Raw genomic sequence first — 22,272 nt, 5'->3', positions numbered from 1 at the left:
TGATTTTTTCAGGAAGAATTTAGAAACCAAATAAAATAAAATGATTTTTTCAGGGAGAATTTAGAAAACAAATAAAACAAAAAAAGGCTTTCTATGGCCCACTGAGTGAGAGATGACGCACACAGGAGTCAGGAGTGGCACACAAGCCCAGAGGCCAATATTTATCTCCCACTGATTGATGTAGTGATTTTTTCAGGTAGATTTTGGAACCCAAATCAAGCTAAAAAAATAATAGTCTTTCTATGGCCCACAATTGGAGAGAGAGAGAGAGATGGCACACCCAGGAGTCAAGACTGGCACACAAGCAGAAAAAGCAATATTAATCTCCCACTGATTTTTTTTTTTTTTTTTTTTTCAGGGAGACTTTAGGAAAAAAAAATAATAGAATAAAATGATTTTTTCAGGAAGAATTTAGAAACCAAATAAAATAAAATGATTTTTTCAGGGAGAATTTAGAAAACAAATAAAACAAAAAAAGGCTTTCTATGGCCCACTGAGTGAGAGATGACGCACACAGGAGTCAGGAGTGGCACACAAGCCCAGAGGCCAATATTTATCTCCCACTGATTGATGTAGTGATTTTTTCAGGTAGATTTTGGAACCCAAATCAAGCTAAAAAAATAATAGGCTTTCTATGGCCCACAATTGGAGAGAGAGAGAGAGATGGCACACCCAGGAGTCAAGACTGGCACACAAGCAGAAAGGGCAATATTAATCTCCCACTGATTTGTTTTTTTTTGTTTTTTTTCAGGGAGACTTTAGGAAAAAAAAAATAGAATAAAATGATTTTTTCAGGAAGAATTTAGAAACCAAATAAAATAAAATGATTTTTTCAGGGAGAATTTAGAAAACAAATAAAACAAAAAAAGGCTTTCTATGGCCCACTGAGTGAGAGATGACGCACACAGGAGTCAGGAGTGGCACACAAGCCCAGAGGCCAATATTTATCTCCCACTTTTTTTTTTTGTTCCAGGGAAAATTTATAAACCCAATAAAAAAAATAATAAATAGGCTTTCTATGGCCCACTATCTGAGAGAGAGAGAGAGATGGCACGCTTAGGACTGGCACACAAGCCCAAAGGCCAATATTAATTTCCCTTTTTTTTTTAAGGGAGAATTTATAAAACTAAAAAAAAAATAAATAAATAGGCTTTCTATGGCCCACTATTTGTGAGAGAGATGGCACGCTCAGGACTGGCACACAAGCCCAGAGGCCAATATTAATCTCCCACTTTTTTTTTTTTTTCCAGGGAAAATTTATAAACCCAATAAAAAAATAAAAAATAAATAGGCTTTCTATGGCCCACTATCTGAGAGAGAGAGAGATGGCACGCTTAGGACTGGCACACAAGCCCAAAGGCCAATATTAATCTCCCACTGATTGATTTATTGATTTTTTCAGGTAGAATTTAGAACCCAAATAAAGCAAAAAAAAAAAAAAAAAGGGCTTTCTATGGCCCACTGAGTGAGTGATGATGCACACAGGAGTCAGGAGTGGCACACAAGACCTGAGGCCAATATTTTTCTCCCACTGATTGATGTAGTGATTTTTTCAGGTAGATTTTAGAACCAAAATCAAGCAAAAAAATAAATAGGCTTTCTATGGCCCACTGAGTGAGAGATGGCACACACAGGAGTCAAGAGTGGCACACAAGCCCTGAGGCCAATATTTTTCTCCCACTGATTGATGTAGTGATTTTTTCAGGTAGATTTTATAACCCAAATCAAGCAAAAAAATAAACAGGCTTTCTATGGCCCACTGAGTGAGTGATGATGCACACAGGAGTCAGGAGTGGCACACAAGCCCTGAGGCCAATATTTTTCTCCCACTGATTGATGTAGTGATTTTTTCAGGTAGATTTTAGAACCAAAATCAAGCAAAAAAATAAATAGGCTTTCTATGGCCCACTGAGTGAGAGATGACACAGACAGGGATGGCACTCTAGCAGAAATGTCAATCTTAATCTCCCACAAAAAAAAAAAAAAAAACAGGGAGTGTCCTTCAATTACTATCTCCCTGCAGTAATCTCAGCCAGGTATGGCAGGCAGCAATAAGGAGTGGACTGATGCACAAATTAAATAAAAAGTGTGTACAAACCAAAAAGATAGCTGTGCAGAAAGGAAGGAACAAGAGGATTTGTGCTTTGAAAAAAGCAGTTGGTTTGCACAGCGGCGTACACACAGCAATGCAGCTATCAGGGAGCCTTCTAGGGCAGCCCAATGAGCTACAGCGCTGAGGGGGAAAAAAAAAAAATGTAGCTTCCACTGTCCCTGCACACCGAAGGTGGTGTTGGGCAGTGGAAATCGCTACAGCACAAGCGGTTTGGTGGTTAATGGACCCTGCCTAACGCTATCCCTGCTTCTGACGAAGCGGCAGCAACCTCTCCCTAAGCTCAGATCAGCAGCAGTAACATGGCGGTCGGCGGGAACTCCCTTTTATAGCCCCTGTGACGCCGCAGACAGCAAGCCAATCACTGCAATGCCCTTCTCTAAGATGGTGGGGACCAGGACCTATGTCATCACGCTGCCCACACTCTGCGTTTACCTTCATTGGCTGAGAAATGGCGCTTTTCGCGTCATTGAAACGCGACTTTGGCGCGAAAGTCGCGTACCGCATGGCCGACCCCGCACAGGGGTCGGATCGGGTTTCATGAAACCCGACTTTACCAAAAGTCGGCGACTTTTGAAAATGAACGACCCGTTTCGCTCAACCCTACTGAAGACCTGTTCTCGGGGTCGAGATTCTCTAGATCTTTGGATTCCTGGCGTCTGGACCCTCAGCAATCAGCACGATATTCCATATACAATGGATGAGAGATAACTTGGCTTTTTGGAATAACCCTTAGTATATGCTAATTTTTTTAGGACATATCTTGTGTTTTTTATCAGATGTTGGGCTGTTGTGGTTTTTCATCACAGAATTAAATAGGCAAAACCACATAATTTAAAAAAGCAGTTTTTCATTATAGCTATTCCAAGAATATTTCTTATATGGCTCATTATTTGGGTCATCTTTTGTCCATCATGTATTGTTACATTCTGGGGATTATTTCACCTTATCTCACTATTCTGGCTCGTAGGTGATGCGCCTAATCTGGAAACCGCTCTTTGTACAGCTTTCATATTCTTTAAGAGGAAATGTGAGCAGGGGCTATATGAGATTCCTCCCCATAAAGGGGAATTCCAATCTTTTAAGGTGATGGCATGTCAGTGTTCAGTGAAGATCTGACCTCTGGGATCACCAGATCTCTCGACAATGAAGTGGCAATGGCAGCACTGGTTTAGTACTGCATCCTCTTCTAATTTTCCCTACATTGCCCTGAATATCCGCCTGTACAGGGAACCGGCAGCGCAGTCATGTGATGCGCAGGCATTGGCTGTACTTGTTCATCACCAGCTCCCGGGCTGTTCAACTGGGCAGAGTGAGGGGCAGCTGCGCAGGTTGATGATTCCATTGTGCAGGCGCAAGACTTCGAGCACCATGTGAATGATGTAGGAGACGTCATCCAATTCCAAACAAATAGAAGAGGCAGCGTTTGAAGGGACTGGGGTGAAGCTGATGGAAATATGGATTCACCCATTGGACCGGACCACACAATTTTCATGCAGCGCGAGACATGAATAAAGCACTTTTTCTGAGGTATACAGAGGAACTTCTGAAGGTATAAAAGGGCTGTGGAAAAAACGGACTCAGGTTCCTTTAAGTGGATGGAGCAGTAGAAAACAGTGACGGGAACATAAAGATAAACTAGCGCCGCACCTCGTTTTGCTGAGAAATAGTAGGATTCCTGGAAATAATTCTATACAATGGGAATGTCCCTTTATTAACAAATATTGCAAAACTGTGGGTCCTTTGTAGAGTTGAGGAAAAAGATTAGCAGGACCCTGGTCCATCAACCACCTCGGTAGACTGTAGCCTTGGGCCAGACACCAGCAGACTACCTCCTACTTGTCAAAGAAGAAAATGGGAACAGCATCCAATCCAGGTGAAAAAGGATGAAAAAACTTTATTCCACCTGGATGCAACGTTTCGGTCAGTATCAAGTATACTGGATTGGGCGCTGTTCCCATTTTTTCTTTGATCGCTGCATTTTCCAAGTAGGTTCCTTGGAATGAGAATGTGCATCTACATAGTGTAGTGCTGTCAGCTGTTTTCTTTCTTATGTTTGGACTGTCTACCTTCTACTTATCGTCATCCCCAATGTTTCTTCTGATTAGTTGACTTAGTGCAACATCATCATTGTACACATGACTCCACACCATCGGGACCATTAATCTGAAGCACTCCCGGGCTTGCCAGCAAGTAGGAGGTGGTTTGCAGGTCTCTAATCTAGCATCCTTGGACTATTGGTGTGGCCACTAAATCACCGTCCTGTAACATTTTTGCTCATCTCTACACTCTTGTCAAAGGGTCTGCCCTTAGGGTGGAAGGTGACCTTCTATTGATGTCCCATTATGGCGTACAATGAGGCTCTCAAATAATCAACTCATACACTGTGCAAATAAACATTCCGAGAGCGGCTTATTTCAACCAATCAGATTACTTATCTCTTCATCTAAAATCTGATTGGCTGTTTTGGGCAACACCCCATGAAACTATCCTATCCGCATGTGGCGGTGTTGCATGATGACTTGCTTGACCATTATGGATTACTCACAATGCATAAATGGTATTCAGCCAACAATGTATTAGTCATGAAATTACCTAACTTATTGCAATAAAAAGATATAATATGCGTCTAGAAAAAGTTGTAAAATTTGCTTTCTCTTCACTCTTCAATATGGGACAATAAGTCTTAAGAATTTTTACTCTCTTTCCAACAGTGCTACAAGTTTTTCTTTACTGTGAAGATAAAAAAAACTTTGCGGTACTCATACGTAATGAGATGCAAATCGTATTCCAAATAATGCAGAACAAGTTTTCCGTCTTGTGGTTGATATCAAACAATCTGTTTCCATCAGCTCAGTTGCGTTGATGGAAGTTATTTCGTCAGTATGTTTTCTTAGGCATTGTAATAGGAACGAATATAACAAATGCTTAAGAATCTGATATGTGGGAGACACTTAAAATATGGGTTTGATTAGACATTGAAATCAGTTTATAATTTATGCTAAGTGATCAAGCTCCGAGGACAAGTAGAAAAACGTCACCAGGTAGGTTTAAGTTACGATCATTATGCACGTAGAAAGGATGGATTTTTTTTTTGCAATATTGATGCATAAGTGGAACTATGTGTGTTCATTTCTAAAAAAAATGTATGTTCTTGTGTATAGACTATATGGACACAAGTATTTTTGACGTGTGTCTTAATAATTGACTTCTGGTTTTTCATTCAGCCCCATTGCTCCTGGCATATAACCTCTGGCCCCTCACCTAAGGTATATAACATCCGGTCCTGCACCCCCAGTGTATAACATCTGCCCCCCCGCTGTGCTATCTGTTATGAAAGGCAATTCAGAATCACAATGGACATGGAGGTCAGAGCACATACAGTGATCTGACAACAACCCAAAATAATAGAACTAGCTCTGAGACGTGGGAACTCTGCAGACCGCAATCCCTAAGCCTATCAAACCACACTAAAGGTAGCCGTGGAGCGCTCCTGACCAGAACCTAGGCGCCTCGTCACAGCCTGAGAAACTAGCTAGTCCTGAAGATAGAAAAATAAGCCTACCTTGCCTCAGAGAAATTCCCCAAAGGAAAAGGCAGCCCCCCACATATAATGACTGTGAGTAAGATGAAAACACAAACATAGAGATGAAACAGATTTAGCAAAGTGAGGCCCGACTAGCTGAACAGAACGAGGATAGGGAAGATAACTTTGCGGTCAGCACAAAAACCTATAAATAACCACGCAGAGGGGACAAAAAGACCCTCCGCACCGACTAATGGTACGGAGGTGGTCCCTCTGTGTCTCAGAGCTTCCAGCAGGCAAGAAAAACCAATAAAGCAAGCTGGACTGAAAAATAGCAACAAAATAACATTAGCAAAACTTTGCTTTGCAGAGCAGCAGGCCACAGGAACGATCCAGGAAAAAAACAAGTCCTACACTGGAACATTGACAGGAAGCATGGATCAAAGCATCAGGTGGAGTTAAGTAGAGAAGAAGCTAACGAGCTCACCAGATCACCTGAGGGAGGAAACTCAGAAGCTGCAGTACCACTTTCCTCCACAAACGGAAGATCCCAGAGAGAATCAGCCGAAGTACCACTTGTGACCACAGGAGTGAACTCTGCCACAGAATTCACAACAGCTATCTGCCTTTACTAACATGTAACAGAAGGGCGAGTGGTAAAGCGCTCAAGGATATCAGTGCAGTCTTGTAACAGACAAGTCAAGTCCGTTCATGACATTTTTTCCTCCTGAATCTCCTCCTGTGAGTGATATTATTGAGAAGTGTTAGAAACCGCAGCAACTCAGCCATGAAGTGGAGACCCTGTAATGCTACAGAGCGGGGTCACCGAATGATGTGGTGCAGAGGTCAGAAAAGTCACCAACACTCTGCTGACTCCATAACTGCAGAGTCCAGAACTCCTCTGGAATTAACATCAGCACAAACACTACACCCCCAACCGGGAGCTTCATGTCTGAGCAGTTGCATACAGCCTTATATCACCAAGCACAATGATGAACATTGGATGGAGTGGTGTAAAGCTTCCACCAGTGGACTTTGGAGGAAACGTGTTTTCTGCAGTGATGGATCACACTTCTCCATCTGGCATCTGATGGACGGGAGTGAGTTTGATGAGTGCCAGGATAATGTTACCCTCCTGACTGCATTGTGCCTGCTGCACAGTTTTGGTGGAGGTCACTTTGTACATGCAGTCTGACCTGTGGACAGCATGGTAAAGGGAAGGAGAAACAGAACAGAATAATATGTAGGTTTGTTGTAAACAATTCAGTATATCTTGTACTTTTTTCACTGAAATCCCTGGTGTCTGTATGCATTTGAGTTCAGTGGATGGTCCTACTAGTGATTAACAAGTACCTTTGCATGCACAATCATGCAGAGAAGACTATGGGCAATAGGAAGTTCCACACTCTCTCTGGATCCCTAGTCAGCCCAGTGATTCCATCAATTCATATACTATTACAAAGGGATTTTTGAATTTTCTTTGTCCAAAAATGACATTCCGCACATTGCTCTACTCATAGCTTGAGAAAGGGTACATTACCCAAAACGCTGCTAAACTTCACTTCATGGTGTAATAACTATTTTGGATAGGAGGGTGGAAAATAAAAAAGGTTTCAAAAACACTTTCTTTTTTTGAGCCTATTCTTGCTGTGCTAATAATTTATGCAATATTAATTTTCTCATACAGAAAAGACCGTCAGTCACTGCTAGGCCGCCGTACCAAAATCATAACAACAACAAGAGACCAACACTATGTAAAAACCATAAAAGTTCCCAGACAATAGAGGTAATAGTATTACAAATGTATTTATTTATTTATTTATTTTTCGTACTAAAATCATGGCTACTGGATTTAAAATAACTTTTCACTCATGCCCCGAGCTCCTGCAGTCATTGCTCACAACATTGTGGGTGGTAGCTGTAATCACGCCCCAGCACTTTGATTGACAGATCACTCTGTTTAGATGTGCTGCAGAGAGAGCTGTCAATCAAAGTGCCCGGCTGCTGCTGACTGTGTATTGAGTGGTGACTGTAGCTGCAAGCTGTGCAAGCCTCTATGACTGTAAGCAGGTGGCTCCAGGGAAGAAAAAAGTTAATTTTCTCTTGGTAGCTGCACTTACTGTGCGGTGGCCAGGCAGCATTGTAATGCTATTTACCTGAAGATTTATCCAACATCTGCAGGTTAATAGCGTTTGTGGTCATGATTGGTTCCCTATAAATAATCATAAAGACTATTACTCACATCAATGGTTTTAGTTCCCATTGCACCCTTCGAGCCTTACTTTTGCAAATAGTAATGGATCAGAACTTCAGACTAATTTAAAAACCAGCAACTTTCAAAGTTGCTTCATACCATAGTTTAGTGTGAGACAGTAACTTATGCACTGATAATTTCCATGTGTTTCATGTGTCTATCAACTCAGCTTTTCTTTAAAAATACCATACCACAGCAACTGTCACTTTCCATAGCACTTATGCTACATTACCTCAGAACAGCTTCACACAACACATTCGTTAGCCCGATTCCCTGTTAATTTGAGTGACACTTTTCGGCAGTGTGTATATTCCATGTATCTTGCTGAGACATCTTGGAAACACTGGCTGTTAGGTAATTTAACAGGTGGACGTTCTAGGTTACAAAGCATTAGAGCCAGTTCAAGTTCTACAAAGGCCGTTGGATATAAATAGTCTTTAATGTCTATTGTTCCTTCAAGAGGTTGTTAGCCAAACAATTTTTGCTTTAAAAGGACTCATTTTGTCTTAACCCCCCCAAAAAAAAATCAATAGTCACCTCCAATGATATCCTCTGCTTCCTTTCCAATGTCCCCCGAGTTCCCGGCCGGTCTCTTCTTTCTGGTTCTTCTTGAGAAGCAAAAAATGGTGCTCAGCTAGTCACTGGATGAGGCGGGTGACAACTGTGGCTGATTGGCTGAGAGGGCATTTTCTGTGCATTGAGTTGGGACCAGGAAAAAGAGACCCATGGGGACATGGGAGCCTCAGAACAGAGAAGCTGGGTGGAGATGAGTATTGTTTTTTTTTTGGTCACTCTAAGATATTTAAACAAAAAATTGAATGGCCAGACAAAACCTTTAAAGCTAGCCTTCTTTTAGATTCATAAATGCCGATGATTGGAATAAGTGAAAGGGTTTCCCAATCACCTAATTTTTTTCAAAACAGGTCCGAATTCAATAAAATCCTAAAAGAAATAATACCCTACCCTATGCTGATGTTTCACCCTGCTGATGTTTATAACCCCCCCCCCCCATTAGTCTCTTTTTTCCGGAGCAGAGAGTGGTCACATGTCACCTACAGTATGGGAAGACTAAGTGCAACACGAGGGGAACAAAGCCCAAACGCTAGGGAAAGGGGGAGTGGAGACCCTTAGGCAGATCTATTAGCACCCTGCCTTCCCTACTTTGCCTATATTGGTTCCACACCAATTGTTGAGCAGGAACCTAAGCCCTGTATATCCCTAGAGCTAGGCCCTGAATAGGGAAGGGGGATGTGCACTGGTCAGTCCCCACTGTACACTAAAGACAAGAAGGGAGACAAACAAGTGGGGAGAAACTATACTTAAGCAGACTCCTGAGAGGTAACACCAAACATCCTCCAAGAGCACCAGATACAAAGTAAGCCGACTGCTAAAGCTCCAAACCTTCACAAGGGAATATGTGAATATCACCGGCAACTCCCTGAAGCAGACTGAGAGTCTATAAACACCCTGGTCCGAGTGTGTCAATTACAGCCGGAGGGAGGTTGCCACTGGGTCCAAAAGTCAGAAGGATTAAGAAGGTGTCTGCAATGCCAAATGCAGATACCTTATGCAGCCAGATGCAGAGCGACTGTCTGTAGCATCTGACACACCTGTGACATCACATGTCAACATGTCATTGCTAGTGCATGAAGCACAGAGATCAAAGGTAGACCATGGAATCATGGAACAAGCCAAGGAGCAGCAGGGAATGGTAAGGTTGGTTATACTTATTATGTTATTTTATAGCATTATGGCAATTAGGTGGATTGTAGAGATGATTCATAATTAAATTGATTAAGAATGTCCCTGAAAATTAAACATCTTCTGGAATCTATTGATGTCTGGAAGTGGGTTAAAATAAAAAAGACTTTATGCTCATCTTTCTTCCAGTTCTTACGCAGTGACTGCTGCTTCTACTGCAGGTCCCTGTTTTTCTGTCAATCCATTCTGGCACTTAAGCCAATCTGAGGACTGTGACTGGCCCCGTCATAGTCACTTGGAGGTGAACCCTAACACATCATCTTGGTTAAGCCAATAAGAGTGCTCAAATTGGCCTCAGCGCCATAATAATAAGTTGTGTCTTGAATGTACAGAAGACCAAGGAGCTATGGTGGAAGTAGAAGTAGAGGCGTAAGTTGTGGAAAGGTGAGTATGCAGTTCCCTCTCTTCACTGAAACTGAAGTAGATTTTTTGGATCGAATCCAAGACAACCATGACTGACAGAAGAGCACTGACAATTAACTTGAATGTTCCTGTTCCTCACTGGAAAATCACCACATGCCATATAAATACAGGTGACTTTTTATAGGTTCTTTAGGTGCCTTCAGCCACTAAGGATTGGGTTTGATGGCTATACTCCTCTAGGCATATAAATGGAAATAATAACCCAATCACTTGATTTTTAGTTATGTTGCCACTTTATAGGTTCTGCTTTGAATGCATTCTTGAAATGGTCCATTATGACTCATTTATAATAGACCTTTTCCAAGTCGTAACACCAGAAATGTAAGATTAGTTTGGGACCATTTTTTTTCAGTGAGAAGATCTGGATCATCCCAAATTGTATTTTTTCAAATGGTAATTAATATATATTTCTTTCAAAGCTTTTCTGTTCTCTGATATCACCTTCCTTGGAAAAAATGATCAATACGTCTTCCTACCACATAATACAGCAAGAGCGTCTATTCATCTCAAGTGAGACAAGTGGGATTCTGTGGCAAATAAAGCACAATGATTGATTGTGTAGTTAGAATATACTTCTTTTAATGATACCTTTAATTTTAACTCCTTTACCTCTGACAAATCCCAGTGGCACCTGTTACAATACAATCTTTCCCCAGACTGGAGGAAGGAATTAGAAAGTTGAGAATGCCATATTGTTTGCATCGAACATAATTACAGCCTTTCGAAGAGTGTAGAATTTCTATACAACTGGATCACACAACCGTAAATATTAACGATTTACTGTACGATAGCATCAGTGTAAAGAAATAATTCTTTCTTCAAAAGTCATAGATATGACATGTCCAGGAGCCAACTAAATGGCAGACTGCACAGTAATCTAGAAAACGCATTGTCTGTAGGAGTCTCGCGGATGTAAAGGACAGATGTTAAATGTGGCGCAAACAACAGAACAACAAATGACATGATAACAATGAGATGTATAGTTTCATAAATACATGTCAATGAAACAAGATATAGGATAGGAATCTACAGTTTTTCAGTGCTTCGAATTGACCGAGGCTCTTATGTCTAAGCCATTGGTTGATTAATGACACTTTTTTGGATTGCAAATAATGATTTTATACCTGTTTGGCCCTAGTGATGAAGACCCCCAAATCTTGCTCAGTTGACAACTATTCCTTCGAAAGCCCCCATAGACATGTGCGCTTCACTCTCGCATGTGTTCTCAATCGGGAGAGGAAGAAAGTCACTTGAGGATATCTCCATTAACGACAAGATCGGTCATGGAATCATAGAATGTTAGCATTGGAAGGGACCACCAGGGTCATCATGTCCAACTCTCTGCTCAATGCAGGATTCAGATCCAAAAGCCTAATCTTTTTTTCCTCTGACACCTGTTGTCCAGGGAATGATGGTAACCCTCCCTCAGAGTGAGACGGTCAGTGAGGGTACAGGGTGTTGGACGCAACCGGCACCAGTTTACTGAAGACCGCCGGGAGATGAATCTGTGCAAACACTGCCCGTGATGAGGCTGGCCTTTTAAGGTGGCAGAAACAGACACCAGAGACAAAGAGGCCAAGGCAGTGCCGAAGACCCTACTCGCAGTCCCGCTCCTATGCACAGAAAGGTTATTACACCCAAATTTCAAATACAAATTAAGGAACAACCACCATAAGAATTTCTTCCATAAAGGCATCTATTGAACTTGTATAACAGTGCCGTCATGGCCATGCCTTCACTTTAAAATCGTGATGACAGGTTCTCTTTAAGTTATAGGTAGAAAATCACATTTCACGGTTCTACTGTTACCTCTTGTCCCATTTCCATACTGCAGAGTTTTGTTGACTGCGCTTTTGCATCCACCATGACATTGAACATGGTACAGATTGACTGAGGCACCCGGAAATCTGTGGATCTGCTGGTTTTCTGCAACTTCACTTCAAATGCAATTCTAGTTCTATTGAAAAATAAGGAATGTTTGCATCAGAAATGATCATTGTCAAAAAAAATAATAAAATAATATTCATCTGGACATCACACTGGAAAAAATAAGGCATTATAATTTAATTCACATTATTTATTATATATAATATTCTGTATTCACATATCGTGACTTACAGACATTAGTCATTCTTTTTTTTCAGTATCTATTCATGATCAGTTCAATAATCCTCATGTACTAGGACTGAATAGGTAAAGGCTGACGTCTGCGGTAAGGCTTGAGAATGGCAGAGAAATCTGCCGAAACGTTGCGGTTAATGGATCAGTAAAGCCACTTTTTTACTTTTATTTTTTATAGTGCTGCCTGTTTTTTCTGATTATCTATCTATGTATCTATCTATGTATCTATCTATCTATCTATCTATCTATCTATCTATCTATCTATCTATCTATCTATCTATCTATCTATCTATCTATCTATCTATCTATAACACCTGCACTGGGAACTGTCAGGGTAGCTACTGGTATACTGGGACTTACAGACACTAAGAAGAGCTTTGCAGTTGCTGTTAGACAGGGACCTACAGACATTAGCAGATTTTCCCCTGAGCTGCAGTGGACTACCATTCCCAGGGACCCTTGTTTCAGTCAGATGACACCTCATGGATTGGATGAGGAGGGACTTGGAGGGAGGAGCTGGGTAGAAAGTGAAAGAAAAAGGTCAGAGAAAGAAGCGCGTGTGGCAACTTGCTGTGAGAGACAGCACGGCGGATTTGCATCCCTCTACGCTGCAGTGTTGCTGTCCCCTCGGATATACTTGTGCTGCTGGAGAGAGTGCAGCTTGTTTTTACCCTCTGAAGCAATTAAACATAAAGAACTTGGAGAGCTCTTCCGCCACTCCCACCATATAAAGGACTGAATCCGGTTGCCCCCAGATGGTGTTCAGAGACCCATCCGACCATTGGAGACGTGCAGTGAGTGCCCTTCTGAGTCTTGTGGTTCTACCAGCGCTATTTACAGTGAGTACCCTACAGCCCAGACTATTGCCATTAGTATTCATCTAAGTGCACCAACTGTTCTAATTTGCGTGCCAACATCCGCTCAACTGGGCCCCAACGTTTGGACTGAGTTAAACCAGAAGAGACACAAAAAACCCTGCTACGTTATACTTGCAGGGTTGAATTAGAATTAGAGTGTGATGTATATATGGCTTTGACAGAGCACGGTTACTTGTATTGCATTTTATTCTTTTAAATCCATCTCATTTATGCTGCATAGCAATAAACCTGTTAAAAACTGTTTTACTCCTGATCCCTGTGAGTGTGTACTGAGTGTGGCATTGGCTTCCCGAGTCAGTGGGATTTCTTGCCATATAAATGGGTTTGGGACCATCACTTGTGTTGAGCAGAAGTCTGGTGGATACACAGCTGATAGTCCTACTGAATAGACTGTTATAATTTGTATTATGGCAAGAAAAAAGCAGCTAAGTAAAGAAAAATGAGGGGCCATCATTACTTTAAGAAATGAAGGTAAGTCAGTCCGAAAAATTGGGAAAACTTTGAAAGTGTCCCCAAGTGCAGTTGCAAAAACCATCAAGCGCTACAAAGAAACTGGCTCACATGAGGAGCGCCCCAGGAAAGGAAGACCAAGAGTCACCTCTGCTTCTGAAGATAAGTTTATCCGAGTCACCAGCCTAAGAAATCACAGGTTAACAGCAGCTCAGATTAGAGACCAGGTCAATGCCACACAGAGTTCTAGCAGCAGACACATCTCTACAGTTGTTGTTGTTAAGAGGAGACTTTGTGCAGCAGGCCTTCATGGTAAAATAGCTGCTAGGAAACAAGGACAAACAGGACAGGCAACAAGCAGAAGAGACTTGTTTGGGCTAAAGAACATAAGGAATGGACATTAGACCAGTGGGAATCTGTGCTTTGGTCTGATGAGTCCAAATTTGAGATCTTTGGTTCCAACCACCGTGACTTTGTGTGACGCAGAAAAGGTGAACGGATGGACTCTACATGCCTGGTTCCCACCGTGAAGCATGGAGGAGGAGGTGCGATGTTGTGGGGGTGCTTTGCTGGTGACACTGTTGGGGATTTATTCAAAATTGAAGGCATACTGAAATAGCATGGCTACCACAGCATCTTGCAGCGGCATGCTATTCCATCCGATTTGCGTTTAGTTGAACCATCATTTATTTTTCAACAGAACAATGACCTCAAACACACCTCCAGGCTGTGTAAGGGCTATTTGACCAAGAAGGAGAGTGATGGGGTGCTACGCCAGATGACCTGGCCTCCACAGTCATCAGACCTGAACCCAATCGAGATGGTTTGGGGTGAGCTTGACCGCAGAGTGAAGGTAAAAGGGCCAACAAGTGCTAAGCATCTCTGGGAACTCCTTTAAGATTGTTGGAGACCATTTCCGGTGATTACCTCTTGAAGCTCATCAAGAGAATGCCAAGAGTGTGCAAAGCAGTCATCAAAGCAAAAGGTGGCTACTTTGAAGAACCTAGAATATAAGACATATTTTCAGTTGTTTCACACTTTTTTGTTAAGTATATAATTCCACATGTGTTAATTCATAGTTTTGATGCTTTCAGTTTGAATTTACAATTTTCATAGTCATGAAAATACAGAAAAATCTTTAAAAGAGAAAGTGTGTCCAAACTTTTGGTCTGTACTCTATCTATCTATCTATCTATCTATCTATCTATGTATCTATTTCAAACACCTTGAAAAAAGATAATGCAAAATGTAAATGTGTATTTTTGGCAAGCGTAACTGCAAATAGCTTGATGAGCGCAGTGCTTTTAATCTATTTATTGCAATGCTTCTCTTCTATTGATTCTGACCTATATTTAAAATACAAACGTAAATGGAAATGTAATCTACGTCTCAAATATGCGGAACGTGGGCAGCTTCGTTTCAATCGATAACCTCACAATAAACAAGGAAACGGTCAGGTAAGCAATAAGGAGCTTTCTTAGATGGCAGACAGCGCCTGATCTCAGTGTGTGCACGCAGGCTGCTGACAGAGGTGCTACCTTAAAAAGTGCTTTGCTAATTCTGGGCACATACAGCCCTGTGAGCAGCTGGTGGTTTGTGTTTCCTGTGGTGCTCTAATTGCCTCAATGAAGGCTCCATCTGCTCCCTATGACTTCAAAGCAAACTAAGGGTGCAAATGGAATCGATCAAGTGCAAACTGGGCTTTAAGCTTTGGCATGTGGAGAGGGTAGGTGTGCCTGACACTAATGCCACTGTGGGGATTCCCTCTGTGATTAGAAAGTGGCAAGAGCACAAGCCCAAGATCTGGTTTCCAAGTCCTTGTGTTGAGCATTGTGCTGGGATAATACACTCACGGCTCTTGAAACTTGTGCGTTACACCACAGATCAGTGCAGGGTAATACCGCTTGGATTGTAGTGTGACTAAATACACCCTGAGATGTCTGCTACATCTTTGGTTCTGCAATTACACAATTTTAGCAAATTATGAGACATTATGGGCAAGACAGTGGCTCAGGGGTTACCACTGTAGCCTTGCAGCACTGGGGTCCTGGGTTCAAATCCAACCAAGGAGAACATCTGCAAGGAGTTTGTATGTTTTCCCTGTGTTTGCGTGGGTTTCTTCTTGGTTCTCCGGTTTCTTCCAAAGACATACTGATAGGGAATGGCCAATGGCCAGGAGAACTTTAGTCCATTAATTATCAAATTAATCTATGGTTCTATCGGATAAAAAGACCGTTAAACAGAAATGTGATTGGGGGGCTGCCAACCTGTAATTTGTACATATACAGTATATGGCATATATGACCTGCACAAATATGTTGCTAGTTTTTAAAATTGGTCTCCTTATTGATACGAATGCTAGAGAAGATGGGTGTATGGAGAAAGCTGTCTCTTCAAAGATGGTAAATAATGCTGTGTAGGACATAATGAAAACCATCAATGGATGGTCTCTTATTGATCTCACAGATGGGGTCAACAAGGCTCTAAAGTCCTATTTCCAATGATCAATTGTGACAGTGGCAGAGCTCACAATTAGTCAGTCTTCTCTATTCTTTGGATCAAGACATCTGGAAACCAAGAGGGCATAAGGAGAAGTAAAACACCCTCCTCCATGTAACTGCTCTACATGAGTCATTAATGACAGTTATGACCACAGGGGCTATTGAGCTTCTTAGAGGTGGTCATTTATCGGGAGATGTCTTTCAAAATCCTATAGGTTCTCAAAGACTCACATCTTCCCATTCTGAGGCACTTTTCCAGAACTAAGCCAATTCATTAGCCTTTGCTATCAACTCAAGTCATTGAAATTGCTCAATAGCTCTCTATACACAACTGGGTTGTGTAAAGGTGACTATACACATTAGACTTACGCCTGCCAAATGCACCAATTTTGTGTATGGCTGACATTCATTCTGCCAATGTTGAGGAACAAGCATTAGGATTGTCTAATTTCAACATGTCTGATCCTTTTGTTCTCAGGTGCGATAAGCCATTGCAAGAGGTTTCTAGAAGCACCTTAAGGACCCCAAAGACATTAGGCTGATGTCGACTGAAGGTGGCAATATAAGTAGACTCACCCCAACAGATGATGTAGGGGGAGGTAAGGATCCAGCATGTCCCATTGTTTAATCTCAGTGAGATAAGTCACCCCCGGAGGAGTTGGGTAGCAATTTTCTCGTAGAAAACATAGGAGCGCTTGGTAGTACCAAGAAATTCGAAGAGATAGCTGCCATTCAAACTAACACCTGAATGATTGTTCAGCTGACAGCTTTCTAAAAAGTTTAACTCCCCTCTCCCCATTCATAGTAGGTGCACACTTTCTCAATTTGAGAATATGGGGAAGTTGGGAGGAATACAGTGTGGCTATGTAAAAATCCTTCCAGTATTTCTGGTGGATAATAGGCAGCACTTGAATCGGGCATGAAGTCTATAGGGATGAGGAAAAACGCAAAATATGGACAGTTAAAGGCGACAGCTCTTATACAAAAGTATATGATTTCCTAATATACCCAGTGAGTAAATTACTGTTTATCTTACAGCCATCAGGTAACAGGGAGAATAAGTGTGGAGAAAACAAATTCTCTGTCCTCGATTTTCTTGGTAGCATAAATAGACTGTAGATGCCAAAGCGGAAAGCGGTGGGACTGTAGCACTCCCTGCCCCCATATGAATGTACTCATTACAACGTATCGTCTTATTTACCACATACTTTAAGTAAAAAATAGCAACCTGAATAATTATATTTTTGAGCCCTAATATAACATTTTTCACCACTTTCCACCATTTGAATGAATTTTACATTAGCCTGACATTACAATTTCAGTGGAATCACTTTTTGTTTTCTTACCCGGTGCTCATGTTTATTGTATGATGTCTAATCAACAGGCTGTGACTCCATTATTACAAGAACCCAATACCCTGCAATAAAGAGTCCCCGAATTTCTGTAATTGAAAATAATCACTTTGCCTTCTCTTGGTACTTGTAAGGCTATTAATTACTGTAAGAAGATCACAACGGCCATCTGTGTACAGAGGTGTACATTTCTCAATTGTTCATTGTCCAGTCACAAATGTTTCATTATTTTGGGATTTTCTGAACTTTTAGATGAAATCTAAAATGTATGAAAATGAAGTTTTCCTTAATATAAGAACAATTTCAATTGCCCCTAAATAGCGTTCCCTTATAGATTAGAATAAAAGCTCGTACAGATGGCCAAAAAATGCAGATGAGTGCTTTCCATGGTTTTTACAGATAGCGCTCATGCCCATTTTATTCTATGGGGCTGTGCTCATGTCAGAGCATGTACAATTTGCCTCTGAAAATCAGATGGTCCCATTGCTGCAGGCCGCAGGCTGGGATGAGGGGGTGTCCAGTGTTGCTGCATGTTTCCAGCGCTGCGGGGTGCCCAGCGGTGCTGCGGGGTTTCCGGCGCTGCTGCGGGAGTCTCCGGTGCTGCTGCGGGTGTCTCTGGTGCTGCGGGGGCTCTGCCGACATTTTGTGAAAGGCCAGAGCCCCCTGCAGTTCCATGGTTTCCTGTGCGGTGGACTCTGGGGAAATGACTGCCGAGGGGCGGCGCATGCGCAGATGGAGATTTCGGCACCAAGATCTCAGGTGATGAGATCTCAGCGCTGAGATCTCCCGAGATCTTGGTGCCGAGATCTCCATCTGCGCATATGTCGCCTCTCGGCGGCCATTTTCCCAGAGTCTACTGCACAGGAAACCATGGAACTGCGGAAGGCTCTGGCCTTTCACAAAATGTCGGCAGAGCTCCCGCAGCACCGGAGTCACCCGCAGCAGCACCGGAGACTCCCACAGCAGCGACAAACAACCCCGCAGCTGTGCCGGACCAAACGAGTAGCATAACCGGACACCGGATGCAGCCCACCGCATATCGGAACACCCCCTCATCCCAGCCTGTGGCCTGCAGCATCACCCCACTCCGGCCTCTTCCAGCAGTGACTCCGGGACCACGCTTCACCACAGCCACCACCCCCGGTAAGCAACAAGAGGCATGGATTATAAGAAACACCACTGTTTTATTAAAAAAAAACAATTTTTCCTATTTCTCTCCTCAAAATTTGGGGTATGACTTATAATCCGTGGCGTCTTATAATCCGAAAAATACGGTAAGTAGAATAAATATTATAGACCTCAATGATGAAAAATAAATTTAAACAAATCTTAAATCATCTGATAGTTTTGCAATTGTCCTGTTTAAATTTCTCTGTCTATTTTTAAAAATTTCTTAATTCATATCCCCTAGAAAAAAATAACAATTACAGCTTGAGTCTCCTCTGCCGGATAACTGCCCGACATGATTAAATTCAATTATATTCCAAGCGGTTAGATTGCCGTCTTCTTCTTAGATGCCAATAATGATCATGTATGTCTTCAGATACTCTTAACAAATCAGATTCATAATATGCCCGAAGAAACAAATGGAAATTTGCGACAGCGGGAAAGAAAAAAAAAAAAGCCTGTAGTGTCTGCATACTTTTACATATTTAAGAATAAATTAGATAATTGCATCTTATGAAGAGCTACGATTACATGGCGAGCCCTCTGCTTTATTCTCATCTGTCCAAACCAATGATTGTAAAGATAGTGGTAAATAAAAGAAGATTTATTGGTGCCTATCAACAACAACAACAAAAATTAAATGTGTTAAATATGATTGTAACATTCTAATACTTTTTATTACCTGCATGGAAAAGAAGAAAAGAAAAACGCCTTTTAGCCATTAAAGGGACCAATCAGTTCGGCAGCCACTTAGTGATAAATGATGGATTAAATTTTTCTGCTTTGGGCCACTGAAAATATGGGGACGCTAATTACTAAATGTTATCTGTAAATAAAACATACAATGCTGTAGGGGTCGGATAAAAAAATAAGTATCCATTTATCGAAAGAGGTCACATAAACAGGATCACCAGCGTGAAATAAGCCGTTTATTGCTGGCCTTTTCATGATTTCCTGTTCATTAAACATAAAATTTGCTGTCGATCTTTGTAAACAATTACTATTTCGGATGAAAAATTGCAGCCATTACAGGGATCAAATTTTGTATTGTTAAAATAATAGAAATATGAGACATAAAAATGAATGGATCAGATAAAATTCTAATTTACCAGTTCATGCAGATACTCCTAGAAAATGTAGGACCACTTGTTATGCTCTGGGGTCTTTCCAATAGAATATGTAAAAAATAAAAAAATACAATTTTATACTCACCTTACCACTCACTTCTCTGGCCCCTACGCACCTCACCATCACCCGCCTGGTCCTCATTGCATTTTCTGATCCCCACCACGAGTACTGAAATTCCTGGGCTTCTCAAATAGAGTTGGGACTTCCTGTTCTGATGAAGCTCGAGAGTTTTCTATACAAACGCCTCATCAGAGCCATTAGTTCTAGCTCAGTCTAAATGGCCCGGGGATCAAAAGATGCAATGAGGATCGGATGGGTGATGGTGAGGAGCAAAGGGGTCGGGGAAGTGAGCAATAAAGCGAGTGTAGGTGTCATTTTTTATTTTTTGAAAAGAAGCTAAAAATGACAAAGGCATTATCAAGATAAAGTAGTTTTTTGCGGTGCGATAACTGCTCATCAGGTTGAGTTTTGAGAAAGCACAACTCTTACAAAAGCTCAATGTTTGATCCAGCTGCTGCTCTGCTGGTTGGGAGCTCCAATGTAAATATCAGGCTAAATACTGGAAGAGCGGGTAGTGCTGCGCTGCTGGTAAATAAAAATTCAAAGGTTCTTGATGTTTGAAGGGTATGGAGTTTATTCTCAACGCGTTTCAAAGTCTGGCAGATTTCTTCTTTCCTTCTTCCTCTCTTGTGGAAGAAGTCAGACAGATGTCGAAATGCATGGAGAATAAAGTACATAACCTTCAAACATCAAGAAACTTGGAATTCTTTCTTTACCACCTTTGCAGTGTTACCCGCTCCTCCAGTGTATAGCCTGATTTTTCTAAAAAAAAATTTTTTAACTTTTTGATGGCGTCTTATGATTCAGAAAAATGTCAGCCAGCCATTACTAACTAGGTTTTCCAATATCACCCATTGAATGGCCAGCACTCATCTCAATGCCAGGTTGAGGCCTGTAAAGCATGTACATAACATATCCAAATAACCTTTTGACAAAGGGAGAAAACAGTGTTTCTAGTGGCACTTATTGCAAATTCAGATTGCACTTATTTAAATGATTTTTTGGAAATTACAAATCTAGAAGTCTCAGGTCTTTTTGTTAATTAACTGGTTCAGTAATTTTTTTAGAATTTTTTTTTATTAAAAAATAATTTTACCTTTTCACACAAGACTCAATCATATCACTCGCCATGAGCTTAAGGCGCTGCTCAAGGTGTTTCCCAAACTCTTCTTCAGGCCAGTGGAGATCTCTAATAAATGTTTGTAGGGCATCAAGTTTCCAAAATAAATCTTCTGAAGTGGCTGATCCATTACTGATGGGGGCGACACAAGAAAACATTTTTTAGTCCAATAACCAACACAATGCCTGATGTGGAGAACATGTTAGATAAAGAGGACCTGTCACTTGCTCAAAAACAAAAATTGAGTTAAATACCTTGTAAAATTTCCTGAGTTCTCCTAATTCTGCTGCTCTTTTCTATTTTGCACTCCGTCGCTTCATTGTGATATTGAGATATTCATAGTTGTTGCTTTTAGAGCGCATTATGTGAAATCTCTGCTTGTTGTGCAACTGGGCACTTCTATTTTCTCTGGAGGCGTGCACTTTCACACTCCCCACCCAGACGCTGTCAATCACAGCTCGGCAGCTGGTCTAGTGGTCTCAGACACGGCTGAGTAGACATGAGCGAATATCGGATCCCTCCTTATTCGCTAATAGAGCTTACCAGATAGCTGCAGTGGGAACCTGGATACCTAGCGTGTCTGGTGCCGCTACTGCATGTGTCATGGCTGTGTGACAGTCACAACACACTGGCTCGCCACGCATGTGATGCGAATGTCACACAGCTGTGACACATGCAGCTGCGGCGCTGGACACCTGATTATCGGGAGTGCTCCAGGTATCCGGGTTCCCGCTGCAGCAATTCAGTAAGCTCTATTAGTGAGACAAATAAGGAGGAATCTGACGATATTCCCTAATGTCTACTGCTGAACTGTGAATAACATCTTCTGGGAAGGAACGGTTAAAGCTCACATCCTAAGGGAAAACTCTAAAGAAATGCTCAGTTGCACAACAACAAGAGATTTCACATATTTCACTCCTAAAGCAACAAATGTGAATATCTCTGAAACGAAGCAACGCAGAGCAAAACGGAAAAGAGAGTCAGAATCAGGGGAGCTTAGAGATTTTGACAATGTAGTTATCTCATTTTTTTTGAGCAAGTGACAGGTCCTCTTCTAGTTAACGCCAGCACCACCAACTCCAACATTACAATATCTGTGTTCTCCATCATCAGGGCTTTTTCATTACGTTTTTTTTTTTCTTCCTAATCTAACTTTCTTTTGGTGCGGAACACAACAAATTAAATTAGACAAAACTGGATAGTTTGTATGGAATATCTCGTCCTTAATTAATAATCACATGGATGTATGTAGTTATTGAAATTAAGGATACAAACTGGGGTAATACAAGCCTTGATTGTTGACAACCACACCATAGTCGTGAACAATCAGGGATCCATGCACTTCTGGAAGAAGACCTTTAAAAGGATTCAATCTAAGTAACGGGTTGTGCCAACTAGTGGTGGGCGAGGACGTTATCATA

At 41.5% G+C, this 22,272-nt stretch overlaps 1 protein-coding gene across 23 annotated transcripts in view; it reads right to left on the bottom strand.

Annotated features, from left to right (window-relative positions):
• The window catches only part of CADPS (calcium dependent secretion activator), a 548,041-nt gene that overhangs the window by 88,117 nt on the left and 437,652 nt on the right, over positions 1 to 22,272 (bottom strand). For all 23 annotated transcript variants that reach the window (XM_069736610.1, XM_069736601.1, XM_069736611.1 and 20 more), the window contains 2 exons: positions 20,828 to 20,983; positions 11,884 to 12,031 (listed from right to left, as the gene is read on the bottom strand). In XM_069736610.1, coding sequence (XP_069592711.1) covers positions 11,884 to 12,031; positions 20,828 to 20,983 — 304 coding nt within the window. The remainder of the gene's footprint in view (positions 1 to 11,883; positions 12,032 to 20,827; positions 20,984 to 22,272) is intronic.

The sequence above is a fragment of the Ranitomeya imitator genome, chromosome 8 (genome assembly GCF_032444005.1).
Source record: "Ranitomeya imitator isolate aRanImi1 chromosome 8, aRanImi1.pri, whole genome shotgun sequence".
Lineage (NCBI taxonomy): Eukaryota > Metazoa > Chordata > Amphibia > Anura > Dendrobatidae > Ranitomeya > Ranitomeya imitator.
This window is presented reverse-complemented; position numbering and strand designations above follow the sequence as displayed.